The following is a 9,535-nucleotide window of genomic DNA, read 5'->3' as shown; positions in this document are numbered from 1 at the left end:
AGAAGAAGTCTTTATGTGGCGTCATCCAATCGAATTGTAGTTAGGTTACAGGATGTAGGGAAAGAGTACTTCCGGTGTTGGAAAGGAAGAGAGGATCCCGTGGGGTGTTGGTGAAAAATGGTAAGAAACCTTTGTATTTCTTACGTTCTAAGCGACGTAAGGAACAAATTGATACTTTGTCTTATCCTGCAATGTTTTTGTGACACTCAGTATCGAGGAAAGATCAGAAATCTTAATCTGAGGGCGATTTTCTTTCTTATATGTTGACATAGTGTCATTGCCCCTCCCACATAATTTTCAAGTGGCACAAGGTGACTGGATGATACATGCACAGTACTGGTAAATAAATTTGCCTGATCAAATATTACAGTTTAAACTACTACAGTTCCTTCACAAATCGTTTAAACCAAGGGGCAGAAAATCGTAGCTGTTTTTTCAGGTTTACAGACATGGTGATAAACTATAGCTGATGTGTTGATCAAAATTTTGTGATTTTGAGGTATGTTTTTTCTCTCAGATTTTTCCTCAAGTTTGAGCAGGATATGGCAGATTTTTGCTTTCTAGATATAATGATATATGAAACAACCAGTGATACAGCCATGGAGACAGTTGCAGGGCTTCTATTGATTGCAGTCTTACATATTACATGTATATCAGATAGGAGTGTCAGGAAGTAACACCCAGAATCACAGCACCAGTGTGATAACAGAATCAGTAAAGTCCCTATGTACTGCGACACAACAGTTGTACGGGCTTTGTCCTGGCTTACGTATAAGACCGCAAGCAAGAGAAGCCCTGCAACAGTCTGCAGAGCTACCTGTGATACTTCTTACCTCCAAGAGGTATAACCCAAACATACAAATTGTCGGCAACTGAGACAAGATGTCGGGTCTTTCCCCCAGATTCGCTTCATCCTGATCCAGAACCGAGCGGGGAAGACCCGCCTGGCCAAGTGGTACATGCAGTTTGACGACGACGAGAAGCAGAAGCTGATCGAGGAGGTGCACGCCTGCGTGACAGTCCGAGATGCCAAGCACACAAACTTTGTCGAGGTAAACAACCATGATCTGAGTCTGAGTCTCCAAGCAGAGGTTTTGGTCAGGGATGATTTTGTTGCTTCTTTGCAGCCTTGTCTAGAACTCGAGTAGGAGTCTATGACCCCGTTCATACTAAGCCTTTCATAGCCGGCTGAATAAATGAAAAGATTTAGCCGGCTATTTAGCCTGCTATATTGGCTTATCATGAACGCAATTTAACCAGCTAAATAAGGGTTTTAGAAATGGTTTTTCAAACCACCTTAGAAAGAAAGAAGGAGAAAGAAGAATACTTTGGGGCTCCAAGAACTGGCTTGCAGGCTGGCTATTCTATTGTATCCAGGATTCCATTCAATCAATCAATCAATCAATCAATCAATCAAACTTATTGAGTGAAAATAATACATGTAGCACAAACAAACTTGTTTGAAAACTTTTCATCAGTACTATGCTTCACCAAACCGTGTCCTCCATATCTGTAGGCATCTCAGTTCCAACTGTAAACAGCTGTTGTTCTACTTTATGCAGTTGATGCTGTTTGCTGACTTTTCCTTTCATTCCTTCCCCCAGTTTCGTAACTTCAAGATCGTGTACAGAAGATACGCAGGCCTGTACTTCTGTATATGTGTGGATGTAAATGACAACAATCTGATGTACCTTGAAGCCATCCACAATTTTGTTGAGGTAAGTGTTTTTCTCCTTGGTATATGAGTTTCTGGCACTGTCTATATTATTTGTATGAAGTATTAATTGTTTTTGCATCCTTTTATATTTTTCCACCTTTCCTGTAAGTAAAATTGTTATATATAATATTCTCTGATCCCACTTTTTCATCGTAGTTTTTAAGCAGTACTCCATTGTTCAACATTTAGAATTGGTTCAAGTTTTAAGTGATGGACTAATTTTTGTTACAGGTGCTGAATGAATATTTCCACAATGTTTGTGAACTGGACCTGGTCTTTAACTTTTACAAGGTGAGTTGTTTTCAATTGCTGAAGACCATATTTTGCATCGTTGCTTGCAGTAACATAAGTAGAGAAGTGTTCATTGCATTGTCATTAGCATCAAAAGTACATTGATGAGATCTTATAATACTTTTCTTACACTTGGATAGATTCGTTTACACTTCAGTGGACTACAAAAACTGCTTGCATCACAGGGGTGTTATTACATTGTTTCAGCCAACATTTGAATGGGCTCTAAGAACATCTTTTGCATTGAACATCTTGGAATGTTGGCCAAAATTACAAAATCACACTGTGACACAAGCAGTCCATTAAAGTGTAAATGAACTTTTCTATTAGTATATCTATATCTGAAGTGATCTAACTAAGGTTTTAGATTTGTCTCAGCTGTATTATGTGTAGGTTGAACACAGGCACAACAGCAGAATTGAGCATGTCATGAAAAACATGTCTTTGTTCCTGCAGGTGTATTCAGTGGTAGATGAGATGTTATGTACAGTGTTTAACTCAGAGTCTGTGTCCCTGCTGGTGTATTTAATAGTAGTGAGATGTTATGTACAAAACTGACAATGTCTGTGTCCTTGCAGGTGTATTCAGTGGTAGATGAGATGTTCCTGGCAGGAGAGATTCGAGAAACAAGTCAGACAAAAGTCCTCAAACAGCTCCTCATGTTAAACTCGCTGGAGTGAGGGATCACGGGAAGACATGGCCAACTCATAGTGAAATCTCTGTCCTTCAACTGCCTAAGAGTTTATGTGTAGAGACAGAAATTATTGAAGGGGGAGGGAGGTCTGTTGTGACCAACAGATAGGATAAAAACATAGTCTCAAGTAGAAGCCCTGAAGAGGCACTGAAGTATCTTTTGATCTGTGAATAGCTTCATCAGATTTATCAGTGATTTGGAGGTAAAGTTTTAACCACAGCCACTTTTGGGACCGCATTCTTGCTGCAAAATAACCATGTGGCAAGGAGTGTCAGTAATATCCCCCAATGAGTTTTAAAAATGTTGATAGGTGACAAAAAATTGGTTGAGTGGAAAGAACTTTACCTTCAAGAGTAGATGTAACTCTTGATGTTGTTGAGCCAGCAAACATCTAGCCAGAAGATCTGTCTTGTTTGCTTTAGTCTGCTACCCACAGTTACTACCCCACCGGTAGCATTCGTTGGAAGCAGACTAAAGCTAACAAGACTGGACTCCACGCTAGCAAACATCTGCACTAGTAAGAACTGTGGCGTAAAAGTTGTTGGTAGTCGTGGTCTGTGAAAAAATTGTGGCAACATTGTCCGATACACTCTGTTGTAGTGGAGACCAATGTGTGAAATCATATGCATATGATAAATCTATTGTGTCAATCATTATATTAGTAAACTAGAACAAATGATTAATTTGTAACCTTGTATGCATATATACCAAAACATTATTTGTCAATGAGCAACTGGTTTTTCGGGACAGAACTTAACTGCAATGAAGTTGTCTTGAGGAGTTTAAACTAAAGGATTAGTTGGACAAAATCTTTGTATGTTTTTATTTTATTTTTGTGTATTCAGTAGCACTCCTGCAACTTATTCTTTGAACATGAAAATTCCTGACATTCCTGTTTTTGTGCACCTGTCAATGAAATCTGAAGGAGAGAGTAGATACTTAAAACAAGACATTTTGCTCAAAATTTGTGAACCATATGTTGCCAGGTTTTGTTGTTGATACCAAGAATAGGTTGGTACCCATATCACACATAAAATCATTAAGATTACATAACATTTTATTAAAGATATAGGCAATGAAAAAGAAGTTGTCAAAATCATTGGTATTAACCAGTAAATTTTGTGAATGATAAAATCAGAATGGGTGCAGTTTTCTCGCAAATTGTCAGGTAGACTTTAGATTATTGGTGCAGAAGTTGTAGAGGACAAGACATTGTACACATTTAGTTAGTTGCAACATTCAAGGAACTTGTCTTCCATAGTACCCATAGTTGTGCCAGTGAGTAGAAGGCATGAATACAAATTTGGACCCACAACCTGTCAGCAAGGTTATGATACTTCCCCTGATCAACTTTGGAAATTCTTTACTTAGCCAGACCCCATGTGTATCATACCTACATTGATTTTGACATTCTGAATAAACTAGAATGTGAAATGTGGAACTAGTGCCTCATGAGCAGTTAACCACTGCTATACACTTTCCTTGAATCACACATATGTCGATGTGTACTAAATAGGGGCCAATACCATGCTAAAGGTTGGAGATTGTAACCCAGATAGTATAAGGAAGGTTTCAAAACTGTCCTAATTCATATACTTTATCATGAATCCATCATTTACAGATGGAAGATAGCAACTAGCCTCCTAAGCAGACCTTCTGAGAGGCTGGTATTTTTTTAATGGCTTTTTTTCTGTGTACTGATGTCCTGTGTGTTCCTATATGGCCAAACTTAATTGGTACGCCAAAACTAGGCATGCAGCATGGAGAAACTGAACACACAAGAAATTACAAAAGAGGAAAGAAAAAAACGCTGGCTAGAGGGTCTGCCAAGGAGGCTCGATTGCAACCCCTGTACTGTAGCAGCATGAAAGTGTCCCGTATGTAGCACATATGATATCAATAATAAAGAGAATACAGAAAACCAACATCCTGCACTCTATGCAATGTTTAATTTCACTGGCAAGCTGGCATAAAAGCTTTTGTGTAACATTTCACACCATTTGACTATATATAACATTGTTTTCCTGTGTCCATGATTGATTCCGCTAAGTAAAGCACAAGTACTTCCCTGTTAGATTGTACTGTATGTCAATAACTTTGTACTTCCATGTCCCCATCTACCTTGCCTGAAATCCAGCCTTGTTAAGCTTTACTTTGTGGCAGTATTATGGCCACCACTCGAATTCACACATAGGCAAACAGGCCTGTCTTTGGTGCCGACTCACATTCACACATAGGCAAACAGACCTGTCTTTGGTGCTGACTCACATTCACACTTAGGCAGACAGACCTGTCCTTGGTGCTGACTCACATTCACACACAGACGGACAGACGTGTCCTTTGTGCTGACTCATATTCACACAATGCTGATACAGACTCATAATGTCCCAGAACATCTGTTGCCCTAACAATAGCTTTAATCTTATTTGACTGAAAAAGATTTTAGTAAATATCACATTCGCCACTTCAATTCTAGACTACTGCTTACATTGAACACAACACAAAGTTTAACGAAGGACAACTACCTAGATCAATCTCAATGCTGTTTGACCATCTAGGTTCATCTACACTGTATATGTTTACTATGTACACCATATTCAGCTGGCATGTAATCGGGTTGAAAACAAAACAAGTGACAATGTACTCTCCTAAATAGATTGTCATCAAATGAATCAATGTCAGTATAACTATAGATAGTTCTAAAAGAATCCTTGCTGTACATGTAAAACGGGATCCTAGGACGAAGAGCAGGCTGCGTAGTGTAGATTGCCTTGCAGAACGGTCTCTACTAACTACAAAGATGCTACTTGACCAACGATTTCTCTGGCCACAGTGTGAATGTTGTCCTCGATATCCCCTACAGAAATGCGCTTAGCGACTAGAGACTTCAGCTTCTGTCTGTGTGCCATATCCTCCATTGTCTGTAACACCTTGTCCGAGTATTCTCTGACACGTGCGGCAAATTCTTCAGCATGCACGCTCTCGTCTAGCCAGATTGGGAATACACGCTTGCCTGCCTGCACGGCTGTTACATACTCAAGTGTGGGCCAGTACTTGTCGTTCAGCACATGCCGGCTTACTACAAAGACCACTAGCTTCATGGCTGGGCTCTTTAGATGGTACAAGATCGTTTTTATGTGATCTCCTGGCTGTAGAGACACTTCGTCCAGGAACACGAGACCCTTCAGACCAAGACTCTCTAACTCCGAGAACAGCGGACGAACAAACCGATCCTTGTCCTCTCCGGCGTGACAGATAAACACACAGGGTTCTGCAGAATCAAAACAAGAAGCATGTAATGAACAACACAGGTCGTTAAGACATTAGAACATTACTCGCTTTACCAGTAGGTAAAATTGATCTTTAACATAGACTGTATCTGCTCGCTGCTGTAGATACATGGTTAGGTCAAAGTGATACTATACTGACAGGTAACAATGGTATAGAAACACAACTAGAATACAGGGTCAATCCCGATTCCCGTACCTTTTGACTTGTCGAAAGGTTGTGCATCCTGGATCTGCGTTGAATCTGGAATAAAAATACAATCCAAAATATAAAAAAAAAATTTAAGCGCTGTCCCTCACTTTGTTTATATAAGTTCGTGTCTTTTTCGTTACTGATTGCAAACACACCCAGTGCTTAGACGTTTTTCTACATTTTCAACATTCGTAACAACATCTTAGCGGCAGTAACTTTGGTTTAAGTTATCCCAAGTCAGAATGCCGTGTTTTGACTTCCTGTAAGATATAGCTACTAATCTGTGCGCAAGAACAGGAATATCGTGGTCACAGGCTGAGATATAGAAATATCAGAGAGTTGCCCTGTGGTAATGAACTGTCCGATATGACCTGATACTCGTTGCCCATCTAACATATAAACTTCGCTTAACGGTGTGACCAAATACAGTATCTTACCATTTTCTGTTTGATGTAGTTGGACAAATACTTGGAAACTCTGTCCTTCTTCAGTCTCTGTTCGGACAAGCATGGGTGTTCTGATTGTAAAGTTGACTTTTCCTTCGTACACGCGCTTCTGTGACACAGAGTCCTTTATCCTCAGTCTCACCGAGCGTCTTGTTGGTGGGCATAATATGATGGGGTCATCTTGACGAAGGTCACGTGGGTCTGGGTCAACATCTTCATCTTTACCAAATGAGGCCTCCAACCTTTGATACTGCTTCAGGGCGACCCGCTGCTTTATTTGTGAGTCAAATGTGACGTCAGTTGATTCAAAAAAGTCACGCATGTCATCTGCTTTGGACAGGCAGATGAGATGTAGGGTTCGCTCTGGAAGAGTGTTCACCTTAGGTGTGACAATGACGTACACTTTGCCCATAATGTAGTCATTCCAAGTTTCCCTGACCCAGCTTATGAAGTCTATGCTGCAGTTTTGTAAAACCTCCAGCACCCAAAAGCTGTAACCAAAGGATAACAAATCATTCAGATCTTACAGCGTTGCCAAAAGAACAATCACTGTTGCAACCGACGTATACATATAAAATACAACACGGTGTATTCCGTATCGCCCGAGGCACCGGCCCGACCGCGGATCGAGTCGGATCGCCTGAAGGCCAGAGGGTGATGCGACCCGCGGGAGGGCCGGGACTTAGGGTGGTGCGGAATACACCGTGTTGTATTCTATCTATGTTCAGCTGTCATACTGGGTAATGTACCTTTGAAAGCGATCTGTCTCAAACATGATGCGATGATCTTTCGCGTGAGTGTCTGTTTGGAAGACCGTCCATCCTTCGTCACGACTGTAGTGTAGAACCATCGTTATTGTTTCCTTTCCCACCGCAGGCTTTGTCCAGACCCAGGGCAGCCTGACGGTAACCGGCCGGAGGAACCGCCGTGGGAAGTCCTGCTCCACAGTCAGGACGGCGGACACGGCCGTGAAGTTGGTCCGGACGTCGTCGTTAACAGGTAGAGCTTCAACCTGTAAGTGCGAATGTGTTTGATACAAACATGTGAGGTCGATAGGGATGATGCAAAAGAATTTAACAAAGAGCAAAAAGAAACCAACGCCACAACTAAGATATCAATACGAATTTACCTCGACAGAGATGAAACGCGTCTCACAAACACAACGTTTGGGAAACTCTAGGGACACGCCGCCGTGATGAACAGTGGTGCCCTGTGGTCCTACTTCAAAAATGGGGATGACGGAGGGAAGTGTTGAGGTTTGCTGGTCTTCTGGTAAGTTGGATTTGAAAATAGATGTTAGTAAATTTGACTTTCATGAAAACAAAAGTGGACATTTGTACTTTTCAGTGAATATACGGATACCCCTACACTCACACTCGCTCTCTGTCGAGCTCACTACAACAAAGATTAAATGTACAGTTGATTAGAAAACAAACTCACCTGGGTGCTCGCTTTGTCGAGGGGATTCTGCATACACCAGCTGGTACAGCAGGCCAGGCCACTCCAAAAGAAGTTTGAGAAGCTTGTGCTCTAGGGGACCGATGACATCCCAAGCATCGCCTATTACTTGTGCCATCTGGGCTGGGATAGTGAGCTTGATCACAATGCTGACATTCTCGTCTTTGGTCTCGCGGTAAACGATAATAGGAAGCTTTTTCCTTACGGCCATGACCACATCTTTCCAATCCTGTCGGGACTTGATAAATTTGTTTACCACAACGCTTAATCGCTCAAACAGTCCCCGTGGGCAGAAATGTGCAATTTCACACGTTACAGTGAACTCCTTTTTCTCCTGCTCTGCGACATCCTGGTTCGTGGCCTCTGATCTTTTCATCCGTATGTACCATGGGATACAGTATCCAATTGGTGTTGGATTTCCCCCCTCCAGCTCATCCGACCATTCCGTGTAGCACAAGCCGAAATGTTCCATCAGGTTAATGATCACATCCACGCTTCTTGCTGGTATGGCGTGTGGTCCCAACAGGGCGATAATGACTTCTCTAGGCAGAAAACCTTGGCTGGACAGGTTTTGCCTGATGTTTCTTAGTTTGGTTTCTGAGAATCTTTGAAGACGAGGATTCCTAGTGGTGAAAACCTCTTCCAGGTCGTGATGAAATAGTTCTTTGATCACTTGTATCAAACCTGAAGGATCATGAAATACGAGGTCCTTGAGCTCAGGTATGTCCGTGTACCTGAGGATGGTTCCCACTCGCTGCAGGTAAGACAAGACTGGTTCCAGTCTGTCCGCCGTGAGACCTGCAAACTGACTGTGCTGAAGACATTCTTTCAGCGCCAGCCATTTAAACTTGTTCCTTTGTACTCGTAGAACTATTGGGTCATTATGAGAAGTCGATTCTGCAGACTGATATTCCTCAGTCGCCTTGTCACGCAAGTCGCGCAGCTGCTGTTCAAACCTCATCCAAGTTTGCGGAAGGATTATTCGAAGAGTTGGAAATAGTTCTGCGTTTCTTGCTGACTCTACTATGTGGCTCCTTAGCATGTCTAAACCAGATGTTGGTTGCGCCGAACTGACACAGCGCACACCTGTAAGCCGCAATGGGCGAGTCAGGAGCTGCCGGGTACGTCTTACATCCTTGCTTACATGTAACTGTTGTTTTGTTTCCCCCTGATCGGACTCATCTTTGGCCTCCCTGTCACCCATAGCTTTTTCCAGATTCTTTATTTGCTGCTGTATGCTACGTTGCCATGTGTTCTGCTGCTGTTTGAACCTTTCCTGGATATCTCGTGTCTTCTCTTCTATTTCTTCACGGATGAGCCTGTCTGACTTGCTACCCACTATTGTAACCACCGCCCCCGGCACGCGGGCATTCAGTGTATCCAACCAAAACCCCACGGCTTCTGTGTAAGACTGTTCCGTGCATTTGTAAGTTTCGAGATTCACTGTCA

General features: G+C 42.1%; 2 protein-coding genes across 3 annotated transcripts; one reads left to right on the top strand and one right to left on the bottom strand.

The window, feature by feature from the left end:
- Nucleotides 1–35: 35 nt before the first annotated feature.
- Nucleotides 36–4,627, top strand: LOC136433885 (AP-2 complex subunit sigma). Of its 2 annotated transcripts, none has more exons than XM_066426468.1 (5): nt 36–120; nt 903–1,052; nt 1,605–1,718; nt 1,949–2,008; nt 2,587–4,627. In XM_066426468.1, exons 1-5 carry the CDS (start codon nt 118–120, stop codon nt 2,686–2,688), a joined length of 429 nt encoding a protein of 142 aa, XP_066282565.1. In that variant the 5' UTR covers nt 36–117; the 3' UTR covers nt 2,689–4,627. The 2 variants fall into 2 exon arrangements, with proteins under 2 accessions (XP_066282565.1, XP_066282566.1); XM_066426469.1 differs by lacking the exon at nt 2,587–4,627 and adding an exon at nt 2,465–2,578.
- Nucleotides 4,628–5,106: 479 nt separating this feature from the next.
- On the bottom strand, nt 5,107–9,409 carry LOC136433883 (uncharacterized). The gene is made up of 6 exons (XM_066426467.1): nt 8,069–9,409; nt 7,758–7,897; nt 7,378–7,640; nt 6,620–7,119; nt 6,189–6,233; nt 5,107–5,973 (listed from the first exon to the last, which is right to left on the bottom strand). The coding sequence occupies exons 1-6, from the start codon at nt 9,288–9,290 to the stop codon at nt 5,495–5,497; spliced, it is 2,649 nt and encodes an 882-aa protein (XP_066282564.1). The 5' UTR covers nt 9,291–9,409; the 3' UTR covers nt 5,107–5,494.
- Between the last annotated feature and the right edge of the window lie 126 nt (nt 9,410–9,535).

The sequence above is a fragment of the Branchiostoma lanceolatum genome, chromosome 4 (assembly GCF_035083965.1).
Source record: "Branchiostoma lanceolatum isolate klBraLanc5 chromosome 4, klBraLanc5.hap2, whole genome shotgun sequence".
Taxonomy (NCBI): Eukaryota; Metazoa; Chordata; class Leptocardii; order Amphioxiformes; family Branchiostomatidae; genus Branchiostoma; species Branchiostoma lanceolatum.
The sequence above is the reverse complement of the archived record's forward strand: the minus strand, read 5'-3'. Positions and strand labels throughout refer to the sequence as shown.